The sequence below is a fragment of the Physella acuta genome, unplaced genomic scaffold, assembly GCF_028476545.2.
Source record: "Physella acuta isolate Inbredline_101_S28 unplaced genomic scaffold, ASM2847654v3 ptg000336l, whole genome shotgun sequence".
Taxonomy (NCBI): Eukaryota; Metazoa; Mollusca; class Gastropoda; family Physidae; genus Physella; species Physella acuta.
The window spans coordinates 463,507-481,348 of record NW_026731855.1 but is presented as its reverse complement, the minus strand read 5'-3'; the positions used below and the strand labels follow the sequence as shown (position 1 = coordinate 481,348).

The following is a 17,842-nucleotide window of genomic DNA, read 5'->3' as shown; positions in this document are numbered from 1 at the left end:
AAGTAGATTCTAGATTCTATGTCTACCCAGCGGAGCCAGGTATTAGGCCTACTATTAGATCTTATTATTCTTATTATTACCTTTGACTTTGTCTTTTACTATTAGTATTTGTGAAGGTCGAGCATATTTGTTTTATTAATAGTTATCTTTTATAATTAAAATGAAGTTTATTATTTTACTGTCCTTACCTGAAACAAAGTATCGAGAACTGCATTTGATCAGATTCAGCTACTTTAACTCTAAACGCAAACAGTATTACTAACAGTATTTTTATTTAGAAATTTTGTCCACATATTTATTTATACGAAACTGTCAATAACAGTATAAGGATCTTCAATTCCTAAGAGTTCAAGTTTTTTAACGTATTTTTCCTTTTCCGCGGGTGCGGTTCTTTACATACAGTGAACACGTACAGCGCTGGTGAACACGTCCAGCGCTGGCGAACAGCTGATTGTGTTTACGTCTGATGTACACCACTGTGGCGGCGGGCGTAGGTATCACGAACGGACGTGACGTCATATGAAAGGACTCTATATCTATTTTTATATTATTCCGTTATCTGAAAATGGACATTGTTTTATTTTTTTTTTGCTTAAAAAAGGTACCGGAATAAAACAGGAAGTAAAATGTTGATATTTTTGGTTGCTGCTGTAAATAAATAAAGTACGCAAATATTAGCTAATTTTTTATCTAGTCTAGAATCTTGATCTACATACATAGATTCTAAGTAATCTAAGTTATAAAACTAGTATTATTCTCTTCCTTTGTTATCAGTTGATTCAATTAACAATTATTACATTTAGAATAATTTAGATCTAATAATCAATATGTGAGTGACACTGAATACTGAATACTAATACTCTAATAGTAATAATAATAGCTAGGCTATCGTAGTTTTAGGTACGTAAAATCGCCCGCGGCTAGTAATGTACGAAAAAGTTACGTCATTGTCAAGGCTTTAATAGGAGTAGATCTATCTATATATATATTATATTGTGATGTATGAGTGTCAAGTTTTAATTCAGTTGTTTAAAAAGAGGTACATAAAATGAAACAAGGAAACATTTTTGTATTTTTCAAATCAAATCCTACTCAAAATGTGAAATAATTATTAATTTATTAAAATTCAAGGAGTAGGAGTCACCTGTTTTTCACATTATTAGTTGCGGGCGATTTTACGTACCTAAAACGATAGATTACCTAATAATATCATATGGCCATATGGTAATTAAATCTATCGTTTTGTATGTAAAAATCGGTCATCCATAAATAACAGCACGCTTTTTTTAACGATTTTTTCCTCCCCCCCCCTCCCCTCCGTCACACGTCGTCACAAAAAGCCAGACCCCCCCCCCCCCTCCTTAAATGATGTCACACCTCAGCAGTTGAATTTTTTTTAAACATCGATATTTTTCTAAAATCTTGTCTAAACTCTGTCAAAATCGAGAATTTTAATCAATTCCTATTACAATTTATTAAAACAGTTTTCTAAAACGCGAAATAACATCTAAAATTCATTTTCTAACATTGGTTTTTTATAATGCAAAAGTGTGACGTCGCACCATCTGAAACCCCCCCCCCCCCCCTCCCCCTCATCACACATCTTCACAAAATTACGGACCCCTCCCCCCTACGAGTGTGACGTCATTTATGGACAACCCCATTACTAGCCTAGGCAGATTTTACGCACCTAAAATGATAGAGTACCGATATTTTATTTATAGCCTAGATTCTGAACATCTAAATTTTATAATCTCACTCTCTCTCTCAAGTATTAACGAGTAGTCTCTAGATCTAGTCTAGATCTAATCAATTGTAATCTATGTGTATGTCAATGTGACTCAATTCTATGTTAAATTTGTGTAAATTAGGCTGACGCCTATTAATTAATAAATTAATATTAGCCTAATAGGCCTATATAATATTAATAATAATATCTCCACTACACTCTCACCAGTGCCTGTTAATAAAATAATAAATAGCCCCTATTTTAAATAACAATTTGGCTCGCTTGCAGTGTCTTATAATTATATATTTCCATTGAAAATTACAATTCACTATTTTTTCTGAAATTTTTTATTTAAAAAATATGGTGTTAATTAGACCAGAGTCTAGAGCAAGATTATAAAATCAGAATTAATGTCAAAATTCTAAAGTAAATAGATTAAGTTTTCTTAATTTAAATATTATTAGATAACTGTTCTTTACATCCTGTTTGATGTAATTGTGGAATGTCGTTGAATCAAAAAGTAAACAAGAGATAACGAGATTGCTAGTTGAACCACTAGTTGATGACATTCTTTAGTTAATGGTTACTGTTACATAGTTCAACTGGAATTCAGGCTTCTTTTTATTTCAGTAGACTACAAATTTACTGACAAGTGTGTTATTATAATAGATGTATTTTAAAAAGTTTATCTGCTATTTTAGTCTTTGTTTTAATATGATTTGATAACTATGTTGTAAGTGGTGTTGTCTATGTAATTGGATCATATTTTCAAAACTTTGATTAAATTTCTATTTTTCTTCCTTAATTTCAGACTAAAGAAAGATTTACCTTTGTAAAATGTAATGGATGGATTTATTTTATTGCAAACAAATTATGCTGGCAGTTAGTGTTCAGTATTGCTAAAAATGTTGATACATTTGGCTGTAGTAACCATTTGGTTTCATGGATTCATCCATTTATCCGTGTCTGCACCAGCGCAAGATTTAGCAGATAGACCTGCAAGTCTTCATTTTGTGTCTGAAGTTAAGGACAGGCCAACTCAAGCACATACAGAGTCCAGCACTCATTCACATTTAAAGCAACTCCTAACATTATGTTCTCCAAATTATTCAAATCATCCGCATAATCTGAATAAAAATATCCAAGAACTGTGCAGTTTATTGACCAGTTTTACAACACCTCTGGATCAAGATTTGAATTTTTACTCCCTCACAAAAAGATTTACCCAGTGGTTGAGCAAGGAAGTCGTAAATAATTTACTGCCGACATTTGATCTCAGAAAGCGTAGCTGTGATGAATGTAAAATAGTTGTGGCCGTTGTCCAGTACTTGGCCAGTACAAATGTGACCACAGAGTTCATAAAGTCTACTGTGTACACAGTTTGTTCAAAATGGGGATTTGAAACCCCGAGGGTGTGTCATGGATTGGTCGAGGAATTTGCCGTAAGTTGACTCAATATTTGTTATGTAAATGTGGATTTTGTGGCAAAAATGTGGAGTTTTCATTGCAAATGGTTGCATTAAATGTAGGGTTTAAGCTATTGAAATAATATTTATTAGTTAAAAATAATATAAATCTAATTATTTTACATCACCAGTTTTGTAATAAATGATATAGGTATAAATAATTTGTGGGGACATTGTGGTTGAGTAGTAGAGCTTTTGGCTACTAGCCCAAAGGCTTTGAGTTTGGATCTTGGTTTGGACCTGTGATTTTAAGACATCCCTGACTCATGTTAGGAAAAAAAAAGGCAGATGGGCATAGTGCTGACCACATTATCCCCTAGTATGCAGAAGTCATTGAAACAGATGTACTCTACTTCATCTATACCATATGTCTCGGGCACAAATGGGAAAAGATGATGATAACATAATATAGCGAACTCCCTATGCTTGTGTGGTTGGACTGTAATTGAAATCACCTGCCCCCACACTATAGGTCAAGTGGTGATCACATGACCCTGTTGACCTCCCCTGCAAGAATCAAGTAGGCCTATACCCCCTCTCTTGACTGCAATGCAATCTAGTGTGTAATTTAAACATTCAACTCTGGTCTGTTATGAAAATATTGTTCTGTTTATTTATATTTTTTTATCCTACCCTTTTTTGTATACATTTGGGTTATGTCTGCTTGGCATGGGTTAAGTCTGACCATCAATAAAATAGTTCTGGCCCCTGGTTATTAAAAGAAATGATAACCATTACAGGGTGGGCTTAGGGGGTCTTAAGACGTGTAATTCCACATGATTTACCAGGGTGGTATTGATCCCAGTGCCACTCTAATGGGAGGGGACATCTCTAATGATTGGAGGTTAGAGGTCTCTATGTGGGCAGTGTTCCCTCTAAGCTGCGCGGCTGCGCGGCCGCGCAGCACTTACAAATATGCCGCGCAGTCATTTTCTGATGCCGCGCACAGATTATCAGAACGTCGGGCAAGCCAAATTCACTAGAAAAAAATTGTGGCCAGAGGCTTGAATTAAGCGACATTTTTAGTACCTGTTTTGTTAAACGAACAGTCTTTGTGTTTTGGGGTATAAACATTGACTGGGTGGAGGGGGTGACCTCGGTTGTCATACCACAGATCTAGTTAATGGCAACTCTCAACTGAGCGGGGCGGGTACCGATGTGATGTCTGCGTGACACTCCCTCTGCTTGATTTAATGGTTTACCCCAAAATTGACCTAACACCTGAAAGGGATTGTGGCTACTAGCTGACCATGCAAGGTTTTATTTTCTATAGCCACTGCCCCTCCCCATCTCCCAACCCCCACCCATCACCTTGATACTATGACGGTTTACCCAAGTCAGATGCAAAATCTACTTTACTAAAGGTGGATGTGTTTTTGCTGTTTGGTTTAAGGATTCATATACTATATATCCAATTCTTGGGATTATTACGTGCACCTGGATCGAACTGTTTCAGTGTTCACAGACTGGTTTGGTAAATAAGGAATAAAAGTTTACTACTCTGCGCTATTTGAACATATTGAAAAGAAAAATGTGTGTAACAAGCGGTAAAACAATGCAGCAAAAAAAAAAAGTGAGAGATTCGTTTAAACTGGAATGGCTCAAAGTTAAAGTGACAACAGATACGCCAGATTCTAAGAATGTTTCAGTTGAAATAGGAAGCATCTGAAGTGTAAGTTCTGTGCTGCTAGTACTTGAAACTAACACTGAGCGAGAAGAACGAGTTGAACAAAATGAGTGCCAGCGGTCAAACAAGGATCAAGTTCGAATCCTAATGGATAAGGTTCTTATCGCCATTAGGATACACGCCTCGATGCCGTCGGTACAACTGATTCATAACCACATGGGGAAGTATGTTTCTATATCAGACAGTTGGCGAAGTAAGAATACACGCCTTTGAGTTTGTTGAACCAATCAACGAGGTGGTTGTAAAGAACAGACTAACAGAACTTCGAGTAGCATCGTTCCACACGCTTATAGTTGATGAAAGTACTAACATAACTGTACATAAAATGCTAATCCTTTATTTTAAATTTCGTTCAGTCAATTCTTTATTCTACAAAGCCGTATTTGGTGGAATAATTCAGCTTACCGCATGTGATACCTCAGCTCTGGAGGCAGCCATAACAGTACTACACTGAACATCAACTTGAAATGAAACTGCATGGTAATGATAACATCAGACGGGGCATCGGTTATGTTAGGCCGTAGGAAGGGATTAGCTGCTTTACTGAAGGCTAAGGTCCCCCATCTTGTTGAACAGCACTGAGTTCGATCTTCAGTTAAAAAGGGCGCACTTGAAGAATTGGCCAAGGTGCATGATATGGATGTAATTTCTTTTCGACCAGTTTATGAAGTTCGTTGGTTGTCACGTCACTTTGCTGTCAGTGCTTTTGTTAGAAATATTGATGCTTTAGCTGCATACTGTGAAGAACAAGTCCAAGACTACAATGATCATGTTTGTTGTTATGTTTTGAAATCATTAAAAGATCCTCTGTATCAAATTGCGCTTTATACCGTTAATGATGTATTAACTGAATTAGCTAATCTATCAATGTTGTTGCAGCGAAATAATTTATCATCTATTGAAGCACATCAATTTTACATTTCTAAAATACGCAAATTAGAAGCACAATACCTGAGTGAAGATGTTTATTGGAATGATAAAGCCAAGAAAATTTTGAATGAAAACGTAGGAATCGACACAAGACAAATCACACAGTTTATACGATCGGTCTGCGATCATTTAAATGTAAGGTTTCCAGGAGATGAACTGCAGTTTTCTTCAGCTTTTGATCCTACTGGTTTTAGAAATTGCGCTTTTGAGTTTGGCGTCAAAGATATCAAAGAACTGTGCGTAAAGTACAATGATGTGTTACAAACAACAAATGAAGAGTCAATTATCACGCAATAAATGACTTCAAATTTCAGATCAGTGAAAAACTCAAATCAGGTTCAGTAAATGCACTAACTGAAAACGCAGGAGTTGCTTTAAATGATGAACAAATTAGCTCATTGGCAAAGTTAATTGACATATGCTGTACTTTTCAAGTATCCAGTGCTGATTGCGAGCGAGGTTTTAGGGGTAGGGGTTGGGGGAAAGGGGGGGGGGGGTTTAGTGTTTTAAAGCAAATATTTTCAGTGGCATCATTGGTACTGTCGAATTCACAAATTATGAATTACTGAAAAATAGAAAATAAAACAACTAAATAGCGGCGTATGATACGCCGCGGGTCGGCTCATTTGATAGAAAAAGGGAGATGACCAGCAACAGTATGATCAAGTTCTCAATCAACTGAATAATTGAGATGATTTTTCTTTTATTTCAAAAATTTATTTGGAAAAATGCAATTTTTTTTTTATCAGCCCACACCTAGACAAAAAAAATGTTTACTGAAGTATTTTTTATGATTGTAATTCAGTGATACACATAATATAATGTGTTTTTTTTTTAATGTGTGAATTTTGTTTTTTAATTGCTTGGTCCTGAAAACATGTTTGTTTGAAATAGATTACAAAAACTGTTGTGCCAAAGATACATTGATTGTGTTCAATATTTTAGAAGTCTGTGAAACTCAAAACACCATGCTTGTGTGAAGTATTTTGAAAGGTTGTTGTACACAAAACCCCATCTTTGTGTAAAACTGCAGCTATCTCCATTGGATGGTCAGCTCAGATTTCATTAGAATATAACTACATCTCTAGAAGAGATTTCCACAGGGGACGCCACCCAGTACAGGGGAGATGACCCACTGGGGAATCATTCTCTTGTAGTTGGGGATTTTAAAGTGATTCAGCTCCTGGTGTAACATTTCCTACAATATTTTTTGTCATTGATAAAGGACTAAGGATTCTGTTGGATATTATTACTGTTATAAATATGTTATATCATATTTTAAATTTTAGAAAGTATTAGTTATTCTTGTATTTGAAAACCACTTATTTAAAAAAATAATTTATATTTTTTAACTAATATAAAGACCATATAATCTGCTTGAAAATTGTTGAAAACTATGTTGAATTTATATTAAAAAGACCTAATTTTCAAATATTTGAAAATAAAGATATTAAAGATATTAAAAAAAAAAAAATACCTAATCTATAATATATACATGATATGCCATTAATTAAATGAAACTAAATGCATCTGATAAATGTGGTTCCACTTGATTTTTCCATTCTGTTCGGTTTGAATTTTAATCACCATAGTTAATTAATATACTTTTAGGCTGAAGTAAAAATTGATGTTTTAAATTTAGATATGGATGTTTTGACAGGGGTTAAAGTTCACAGTGCTAATTTCAGGCTGAGGTCCTTACAGTCTTTAACGGCCTGGCTCTGAGTCCTGATGAGTTGTGTGCCCTTGTCTTTCATCCACACTGTGGCTCCCCCTACAACCCCCACTCTGATTGGAATGTGACGTTTCCCAACAAACCACAGCCTCCGTATGCTCCACCGACTCCACCCAAGGTCAGAAAATGTAACTTTGTAAAATCAACATTCATTGTAGTTAGATTTGTTTTAAATTGGGATTCTTTTTCCCCCGTACATAAACTATTCACAGGACTCATTGTAAAATCTTACTAGATCTGGTTTCAATGCTTATGATTGGGCAGAGTAAAAATGATCAAATTTACTGTTTTAAACTAATTTACTTGGTTACTAGTTTAATTTTATTAACCATAAATAAAAAATTAATCATTTTTGTTTTATAAACAAAAACTAAAGAAACAAATAACACCTCCAACCCCTCCAGATTTAGAATATGATTTATTTTGTTGTATGTGGCTAGTTGATTCTTACACGCTGCTTTCATATGTGTGACCTGTATGTGACCTGCTTGTCCTTCCCTCCCCCCCCCCCCACAGGCAGGCGCCCCCACCCTGCGTGTCCTGCACCTGACTGACATCCACTATGACAGTGAGTACCAGGTGGGCAGCAATGCTGACTGCGGGGAACCTTTGTGTTGTAGGAGGTCATCAGGACCTTCAGGTGGGTTCAGCTAGTCTGGTTAGACAGGGGAGGTAAACATTCAGGGGAGGCAAACATTCAGGGGAGGTAAACATTCAGGGGAGGTAAACATTCAGGGGAGGTAAACATTCAGGGAGAGGTAAACATTAAAGGGAGGTAAGTATTCAGGAGAGATCAACAGTAAGGGTGTTAAAATTATTCAGGGGAGGTAAACAATAAAGGGAGGTAAACAATAAAGGGAGGTAAGCAATAAAGGGAGGTAAACAATAAAGGGAGGTAAGTATTCAGGGGAGATCAGCAGAAAAGGTAGGGCAACATTCAGGGGATGTAAGTATTCAGGGGAGATCAACAGTAAGGGGAGTTAAAATTATTCAGGGGAGGTAAACAATAAAGGGAGGTAAACTCCAAGGGGAGCTATAACTCCAAAATGTTAGTCTTTAATTGTGTATAGTTTTTAGGCCTTCACTGGTGTGAACAGTGTGCAATGAAATTGGATGGTAAGCTCAGATATAGCATCAATGATTTCAGGGAAGCCAGGAGCGGGAGCCTGGAAGTTTGGTGACTATAGAAAATGTGATACTCCCCTCTGGACATTGGAAGATATGTTTTCTACCCTAGCTCAGGATAAGGTAGGCTATCTTGTTGTGTGGGTGGTGGTGTGGGGAGGGTGTTTGGGTGGTGGTGGGGGGAGGGTGTATGGGTGGTGGTGGGGGGAGGGTGTGTGGGTGGTGGTGTGGGGAGGGTGTTTGGGTGGTGGTGGGGGAGGGTGTATGGGTGGTGGTGGGGGGAGGGTGTGTGGGTGGTGGTGGGGGGAGGGTGTGTGGATGGTGGTGTGGGGAGGGTGTGTGGGTGGTGGTGGGGGGAGGGTGTGTGGGTGGTGGTGGGGGGAGGGTGTGTGGATGGTGGTGTGGGGAGGGTGTGTGGGTGGTGGTGGGGGGAGGGTGTGTGGGTGGTGGTGGGGGGAGGGTGTGTGGGTGGTGGTGGGGGGAGGGTGTGTGGGTGGTGGTGGGGGGAGGGTGTGTGGATGGTGGTGTGGGGAGGGTGTGTGGGTGGTGGTGGGGGGAGGGTGTGTGGGTGGTGGTGGGGGGAGGGTGTGTGGGTGGTGGTGGGGGAGGGTGTGTGGGTGGTGGTGGGGGGGAGGGTGTGTGGGTGGTGGTGGGGGGAGGGTGTGTGGATGGTGGTGTGGGGAGGGTGTGTGGGGACTGTTTTCTACCCTATCTCAGGATAAGGTAGGCTCTCATGTTGTGGGGGGGGGGTGTAGTGGCTGTTTTCTACATTATCTCAAGAGAAGGTATCTCTTCTTGTATGTGTGTGGGTGTTTGTGTATGTGGGGGGGGGGTAGATCTGTGTTGTTATTTTCCATACCAGCTCAAGTATCTCCTGTGTGAGTGTTGGGTATGTCATGGAGGGGTGGGGTGCTCTTCGGTTGATTTCTTACTCCAGTTATATATATTGTGTGGGCGGGAATCAGAGGGAGCCATGTGTTTGTTTTCTACTTTACGCCAGGATAGTAATAATCATCTACTTGTGGGTTGTGTGTGGGCAGTGTGTGGGCTGTGTGTGGGCTGTGTTTTTGAGTGAAGCTGTATGAAACAGTCCTCCCCCCCCCCCCACCCCCCATCTCAGCTATCTCACCCACACCCCAGCACTTAATAAGATTTGATGATTTTGTCCTTTGGTCCCCAGCTGTCCATCTTCCTGTGTTAATGTCCAACTCACTTGAGCTTACATCATTAAATCACATCTGAATACATCAATCACATTTTTTTATCTACAACAATAATATCATTGTGATTTTTTTCTTTGAAATTTGTGGTAATAAAATGTAAAGCCATAAAAATACAATAGGTCATTTTTAGACACCAGGGTGGGAGATGGTAGGATACAGAGTTGATAGGGATAAAACATCTTGTGGTCTTATCCAATCAAATAAACATTAATCACTTGAGTAGGTTATTTTATTTTCCTAAGTTTTCCTGTTGTTTTTTTTTATTTTAAAAAGGGAATTAGTAAAGATGAGTTGTGTAGAAAATACTTTTCTAGTATAGAAAATTAGGATCTTGGTTTTTATTTGTACTTCTTGGTTAAGCTAACATCAGATCATTCTCATCACATTAAAACATCTTTATCCATAGTTATGTTCCTAATCCACCTAAGACATCTTTATCCAACAAGTCACACTTTAGCTTTGTTTATTATGAAAAAAGTCGTTAAAATGCCTTTAAAAGCTATACATAAATTAATGATTAACCATATACAAAATGTTTGCTTGCAGATTTAAAATAGGTTTAAATTTACATATTGTCAACTTCAACATTTCGTCAACTTCAACATTTTGTCAACTTTAACATTTTGCCAACTTTAATTTAACATTTTGCCAACTTTAATTTAACATTTTGTCAACTTTAACATTTTCCAACTTTACCATTTTGCCAACTTTAACATTTTGCCACCTTTCAGTTTGATTACATCATCTGGACAGGTGACCTCCCTGCCCACAATGTCTGGAACCAGTCCCGCTCCGACCAGGTGGAGCTGCTGAAGGCCCTGGTCAAACTGATCCAGCAATATTTTCCTGGCACACTTGTGCTGGCAAGTCTGGGCAACCATGAGAGTTCTCCTGTCAATAGGTTTTGTTTTTTTCTTATTTCTTATGTAAGGTTGACCTGAGCTCTCCTGTCAATAGGTTTTGTTTTTTTCTTATTTCTTATGTAAGGTTGACCTGAGCTCTCCTGTCAATAGGTTTAGTTTTTTTCTTATTTCTTATGTAAGGTTGACCTGAGCTCTCCTGTCAATAGGTTTAGTTTTTTTCTTATTTCTTATGTAAGGTTGACCTGTGCTCTCCTGTCAATAGGTTTTGTTTTTTTCTTATTTCTTATGTAAGGTTGACCTGAGCTCTCCTGTCAATAGGTTTAGTTTTTTTCTTATTTCTTATGTAAGGTTGACCTGTGCTCTCCTGTCAATAGGTTTTGTTTTTTTCTTATTTCTTATGTAAGGTTGACCTGAGCTCTCCTGTCAATAGGTTTAGTTTTTTTCTTATTTCTTATGTAAGGTTGACCTGAGCTCTCCTGTCAATAGGTTTAGTTTTTTTCTTATTTCTTATGTAAGGTTGACCTGTGCTCTCCTGTCAATAGGTTTTGTTTTTTTCTTATTTCTTATGTAAGGTTGACCTGAGCTCTCCTGTCAATAGGTTTTGTTTTTTTCTTATTTCTTATGTAAGGTTGACCTGAGCTCTCCTGTCAATAGGTTTTGTTTTTTTCTTATTTCTTATGTAAGGTTGACCTGTGCTCTCCTGTCAATAGGTTTAGTTTTTTTCTTATTTCTTATGTAAGGTTGACCTGTGCTCTCCTGTCAATAGGTTTTGTTTTTTTCTTATTTCTTATGTAAGGTTGACCTGTGCTCTCCTGTCAATAGGTTTTGTTTTTTTCTTATTTCTTATGTAAGGTTGACCTGAGCTCTCCTGTCAATAGGTTTTGTTTTTTTCTTATTTCTTATGTAAGGTTGACCTGAGCTCTCCTGTCAATAGGTTTAGTTTTTTTCTTATTTCTTATGTAAGGTTGACCTGTGCTCTCCTGTCAATAGGTTTAGTTTTTTTTCTTATTTCTTATGTAAGGTTGACCTGTGCTCTCCTGTCAATAGGTTTTGTTTTTTTCTTATTTCTTATGTAAGGTTGACCTGAGCTCTCCTGTCAATAGGTTTTGTTTTTTTCTTATTTCTTATGTAAGGTTGACCTGAGTTCTCCTGTCAATAGGTTTTGTTTTTTTCTTATTTCTTATGTAAGGTTGACCTGAACTCTCCTGTCAATAGGTTTAGTTTTTTTCTTATTTCTTATGTAAGGTTGACCTAGGTCTCCTGTCAATAGGTTTAGTTTTTTTCTTATTTCTTATGTAAGGTTGACCTGAACTCTCCTGTCAATAGGTTTAGTTTTTTTCTTATTTCTTATGTAAGGTTGACCTGAGCTCTTATGTCAATAGGTTTTGTTTTTTTCTTATTTCTTATGTAAGGTTGACCTAGGTCTCCTGTCAATAGGTTTTGTTTTTTTCTTATTTCTTATGTAAGGTTGACCTGAACTCTCCTGTCAATAGGTTTAGTTTTTTTCTTATTTCTTATGTAAGGTTGACCTGAGCTCTTATGTCAATAGGTTTTGTTTTTTTCTTATTTCTTATGTAAGGTTGACCTAGGTCTCCTGTCAATAGGTTTTGTTTTTTTTCTTATTTCTTATGTAAGGTTGACCTGAACTCTCCTGTCAATAGGTTTAGTTTTTTTCTTATTTCTTATGTAAGGTTGACCTGAGCTCTTATGTCAATAGGTTTTGTTTTTTTCTTATTTCTTATGTAAGGTTGACCTAGGTCTCCTGTCAATAGGTTTTGTTTTTTTCTTATTTCTTATGTAAGGTTGACCTGAACTCTCCTGTCAATAGGTTTAGTTTTTTTCTTATTTCTTATGTAAGGTTGACCTAGGTCTCCTGTCAATAGGTTTTGTTTTTTTCTTATTTCTTATGTAAGGTTGACCTGAGCTCTTATGTCAATAGGTTTTGTTTTTTTCTTATTTCTTATGTAAGGTTGACCTGCATAATAGTTCGTAGGCAAGGGAGGGAAGGGAGGGGGGGGGGCAGAGGCGTAGCGATGGGGGGGCAGGGTGGTACATATGTCCCCGGGTGCCGACCTTAGGGGGCGCCAAAATGGGTTGTAAAAACAAATTAAAATGTCATTTTTGCATTATAAATAGTTTGAGTGGGCGGGGGGGGGGGGTGCAAATTGAAAATCTGCTCCTGAGGGGGGGGGGGGGGGGGGAATTGAAAGTTTGTCCCCGGGCGCCGGGAAGGGTCGGTCCACCTCAGGGGTGGGGGGGGGGGGGGGTGTGTGATTACATTTTTTTTTAATTACTCATTTAATCAAAATTGTTGTAATTTAAATGCTGGTTAATAAAAGTTTTATTGCTGGCCCAGAATTAAGTGTCTTACAATTAAAATGAGTGTACCTTGTATTCTGTCAGTTTCCCACCACCCTACATACAAGGGGACAACTCTATCAGCTGGCTGTATGAAGCTCTGGCTGACTCTTGGAAACAATGGCTACCAGAAAGTGCCTTAGAATCTGTTAGAAGGTTGGTCTCTCATCCAGTTTTCTTGCTTTAATATAGATGTTAATTATTTTTTTAAGTCCAAATGGGAAACATCCATTTTATAAATGTTTATTTACCCATTCCAAATATGACTTAGTATTGTAAGTAAAATGTAAGTAGTATAGTACAATTTTGTTAATATTATTGTTTTTTTTTGTTTTTATTATCCAGGGGAGCCTACTACACTGTTACACCTTATCCTGGCCTTAAAGTTATCTCTCTTAATATGAACTATTGCAACAATCAAAACTGGTTAGTTGAGAATTCATATTGTAACAATTTATTCCAATGTTATTACTGGACATTCATACACAAAAAACATAAATGTTACTTGCATCCACATTGGGCAATAAAATCTGGTTAAGAATATAACATCAAATAGTTGTATCATTAGGCTAGGTTAGCCTGTGGCCCATCCTGGGACATAGGCCGCTGACAAGAGCTCTCCGGGCTGTCTTTGGCTAGTCTCTCCAAATGTCCCCAGGTGTATCCAATCTTCTTGGTGTCTTCTTTGAAGTCTTACTCTACATTTTCTTATTACTCATAAGCTGTATCATACTGTGTGCTGTACAGGAGGTAGCTTATGTTGTGCTATATGTTGTATCATACCATATGTTGTACAGGTGGATGCTGCTGAATGCCACTGACCCTGCAGGTGAACTGCAGTGGCTAGTTGACACCCTGCAGACAGCCGAGGATGAGGGGGTCAAAGTTCACATCCTGGGTCACATCCCACCTGGCAATGATGACTGTCTGAAACCCTGGAGCTGGAACTATTATAGGATTGTCAGCAGGTAGGTTGGTAGCTGGTAGGTTTGTAGCTGGTAGGTTGGTAGCTGGTAGGTTTGTAGCTGGTAGGTTGGTAGCTGGTAGGTTGGTTGCTGGTAGGTTGGTAGCTGGTAGGTTGGTTGCTGGTAGGTTGGTAGCTGGTAGGTTGGTTGCTGGTAGGTTGGTTGCTGGTAGGTTGGTAGCTGGTAGGTTGGTAGCTGGTAGGTTGGTTGCTGGTAGGTTGGTAGCTGGTAGGTTGGTAGCTGGTAGGTTGGTTGCTGGTAGGTTGGTAGCTGGTAGGTTTGTAGCTGGTAGGTTGGTAGCTGGTAGGTTGGTAGCTGGTAGGTTGGTAGCTGGTAGGTTGGTAGCTGGTAGGTTGGTAGCTGGTAGGTTGGTAGCTGGTAGGTTGGTAGCTGGTAGGTTGGTAGCTGGTAGGTTGGTAGCTGGTAGGTTGGTTGCTGGTAGGTTGGTAGCTGGTAGGTTTGTAGCTGGTAGGTTTGTAGCTGGTAGGTTTGTAGCTGGTAGGTTTGTAGCTGGTAGGTTGGTAGCTGGTAGGTTTGTAGCTGGTAGGTTTGTAGCAGGTAGGTTTTGGTGGATTGTAGCAGGTAGGTTTTGGTGGATTGTAGCAGGTAGGTTTTGGTGGATTGTAGCAGGTAGGTTTTGGTGGATTGTAGCAGGTAGGTTTTGGTGGATTGTAGCAGGTAGGTTTTGGTGGATTGTAGCAGGTAGGTTTTGGTGGATTGTAGCAGGTAGGTTTTGGTGGATTGTAGCAGGTAGGTTTTGGTGGATTATAGCAGGTAGGTTTTGGTGGATTGTAGCAGGTAGGTTGTGATGGATTGTCACAGGTAGGTTTGTAGCAGGTACGTTGTGATGGATTGTCCCAGGTAGGTTTTAAAGGATTGTAGCAAGTATTGTGATGGATTGTCATTTTTGAAAATTTTACCCACTATAAATTATATTCTTAACCCTTACTTAATGATATATACATTAATTCTTTTCAACAATTATTTGTGAAATAATTTTTCTCATTAGGTTTCCCAAAGTTTGATAAATTATACCCTCATAAAACTGCTGGTTGTGGGCTTATTTTTACAGATTATGAATGATAATTATAAAAATACCAAGTCATTTGAATTATGTAACTATAGCCACAAACAGGCTTTAATTTAAATAGTGTCACTACTACTTAAAAGCTATTATTTCAATGTAATGTAAACAATGAACCACTCTTAACTCTAATGCAGTGTGACTGAGATATTTCTACCTGAATCTCTTCTCCAGGTACAGAAACACAATAGCTGGCCAATTTTTTGGACACACACATTTTGACAGCTTTACTGTATATTACGACGTTGAGACGTTGAAAGTTCCGGTTGGTGTGGCGTACGTGGCGCCCAGCGTGACGCCGTACTCTGATCTCAACATGGGCTACAGGATCTACACCATAGATGGGGACTATCAGAACAGTTCTTTTGTAAGGGGCTGGTTTTACACACACATATATATATATATATATCAAAAAAATCCAAACTTTTAGCCACATTTATTTATATATATATATATATATATATATATATATATATATATATATATATAAATAAATGTGGCTAAAAGTTTGGATTTAGTAGAGAACTGAAGATTCCCCTGTGAATTTAGGTGGTTTTAGGTGTATCAGTGGTTTTTTTCTCCTCCATAGCATTGTTATTTCAAATTTTCTTACTGTTTGTTGTTTTAATGATTTGAGAAAATGAAAGGCTGTTTTATGAAAACTAGAACATTTAATTTGTTGAATTGAGTGTAATATAGGAGTATGAAATTATGACTAACATTAAATGTAGGACAAGGTAATTAATAATGAGTGTTATTACCCCCATCCCCCGAGGTAAATATTATTACACCATTATGAATTACCCCTGTGAATTACCCCCCGCCCCAGTAGAACATTACCATTACATTAGGTTAGGGTAAGGTCAAGGTTTGGCTTTAGGTTAGATATAGGTTTAGTTGGGGTTATTGTTAGCTATAGGATTAGGGTTCTTGACTGGGTTGGGGAGGGGGGATTGACTGTGGGGTAATGTCCTAGACCCTTATATTCTATGCATATGGTATGACGACTGACATAAAATGAACTGAGTGTTGTATATGAGTACGAGTGTTATTTAATATATAGTTATGAGTGTGAGACTTTGGCTACCATTAAATGACCATATGTTTACAAGACATCTAACCTCTACCATGTTGTTCTTCAGCAAGTCTTGGACCACCAGACCCACTATCTCAACCTGACCAGAGCACAGGTCGAAGGTCAAATTACATGGGAGCTGGAATATTCTGCCAAGGTCAGTTCCACAACTGAAAACACTTGTTTTTTTACATTTCTTAAAAAGATATTTGTGTTCATCTTTTTAAAATTTGGTAGCAACTATAGCTGTAACCATATATATGAGATTATGTAGTATTAAGAACAGTTTGTGTCATGGCTGGTTAATCTGGGAGTTTGCAAATTTTTTTGTTAGCCACTGTAGATTATAAGACACTTGAACTTGAAGCAAATATTAAAATGTGTTGTAAATTTAGGTTAATTAAATAAATCAGCATTGGTATTGAGAAAAATAGAAACTGCAATTCTGTATGCTATTTTCTGAATGTTGTTCATTAAATCTGGCCAACTCACATCAACAATCACTGAGCAAATTCAAAACTTGTTGAACTATTTTACATTTTTCCAATGTCATTAACTGTTTTGTAGATATTGTTTCCTTGTTTACGATTAGAATTTTGAATGCATTGTTTTGTAGATATTGTTTCCAAGTAGAGTTTTGAATGTATTGTTTTGTAGATATTGTTTCCTTTTTTCAATTAGAATTTTGAATGTACTGTTTTGTAGATATTGTTTCCAATATTAGAATTTTGAATGAATTTTTTTGTAGATATTGTTTCCTTGTTTTCAATTCAGATTTTGAATGAATTGTTTTGTTTGTATTCCTCAGCTGGCCTACAACATGACAAGTCTCTACCCAGCTGACTGGGACAAGTTGATCCAAGACATGCAGACAGACAGCAAGTTGTTAAACTTGTACAACAAGTAGGTTCACATTTCATTGCACATACTGGTGGGGGTTTTTTTTGGGGGGGGGGGGGGGGGGGGGGGGTAGGAGGGTTGAGTTAATGATGTTTGTGTATATATATTGTATGGGTAATTTGTACATGTGTAGGCACATATATATATATTTACAAATGTATATATTTATTTATGTATATATGCATATGTGTATATATAAATATATTTATATATATAACTTAGTTGTAAATTTAACAAAAAAATTTCACCTGAGCAGGTACTATTTCAAGTCGAGGTACTCAGGCGCGTGTGACAAAGAATGCAGGAAACAGAGATTATGTGAAGCCCTGAGTGGCAGGTCACATGACCCAGGCCTGTGTAAGAGTCTAGGTGTACATAACATGGAGGATTGGATCTCACTCACTCAACAAAAGCCCAAACACTGCTGACACTAGACTCTTCTACTGACACTAGCCAAATGTTTTGATTGGGTTAATATATTTACAAGTCTAGCTTTTTAAAAAGAAAAAATCTATAAATAATCCTTTTAAAATTTATATAATTGGGAAAGTTATATTTTTCCTTTTACTGGAAGTCTTGAGATCTACTTTAGTTCTTTATCCACAGTTTACTGGAGTGTTTTCACTGAAATCCATTTTTATTGTATCTTATTGGGTAACCCTCCTATTTTAAACAAAATAAATTTTAATTACTGTAATCATT

The 17,842-nt window shown here is 37.5% G+C and overlaps 1 protein-coding gene across 1 annotated transcript; it reads left to right on the top strand.

Moving 5' to 3' along the window:
* Positions 1–604: 604 nt before the first annotated feature.
* On the top strand, positions 605–17,627 carry LOC131940969 (sphingomyelin phosphodiesterase). Its single transcript, XM_059299914.1, has 13 exons — positions 605–663; positions 2,541–3,171; positions 7,501–7,665; positions 8,064–8,187; positions 8,695–8,795; positions 10,627–10,796; positions 13,162–13,272; positions 13,462–13,542; positions 13,914–14,084; positions 15,340–15,532; positions 16,308–16,397; positions 17,049–17,143; positions 17,397–17,627. Exons 2-13 carry the CDS (start codon positions 2,635–2,637, stop codon positions 17,566–17,568), a joined length of 2,010 nt encoding a protein of 669 aa, XP_059155897.1. The 5' UTR covers positions 605–663; positions 2,541–2,634; the 3' UTR covers positions 17,569–17,627.
* The last annotated feature ends 215 nt before the right edge of the window (positions 17,628–17,842 follow it).

Bases quoted from the DNA above. Each gene is read 5' to 3' on its own strand.
- LOC131940969 (XM_059299914.1), top strand. From the start codon at position 2,635: ATGTTGATACATTTGGCTGTAGTAACCATTTGGTTTCATGGATTCATC. The intron at 7,666-8,063 runs GTCAGAAAATGT...CCCCCCCCACAG, and splicing joins CTCCACCGACTCCACCCAAG to GCAGGCGCCCCCACCCTGCG. The intron at 13,543-13,913 runs GTTAGTTGAGAA...TATGTTGTACAG, and splicing joins TATTGCAACAATCAAAACTG to GTGGATGCTGCTGAATGCCA.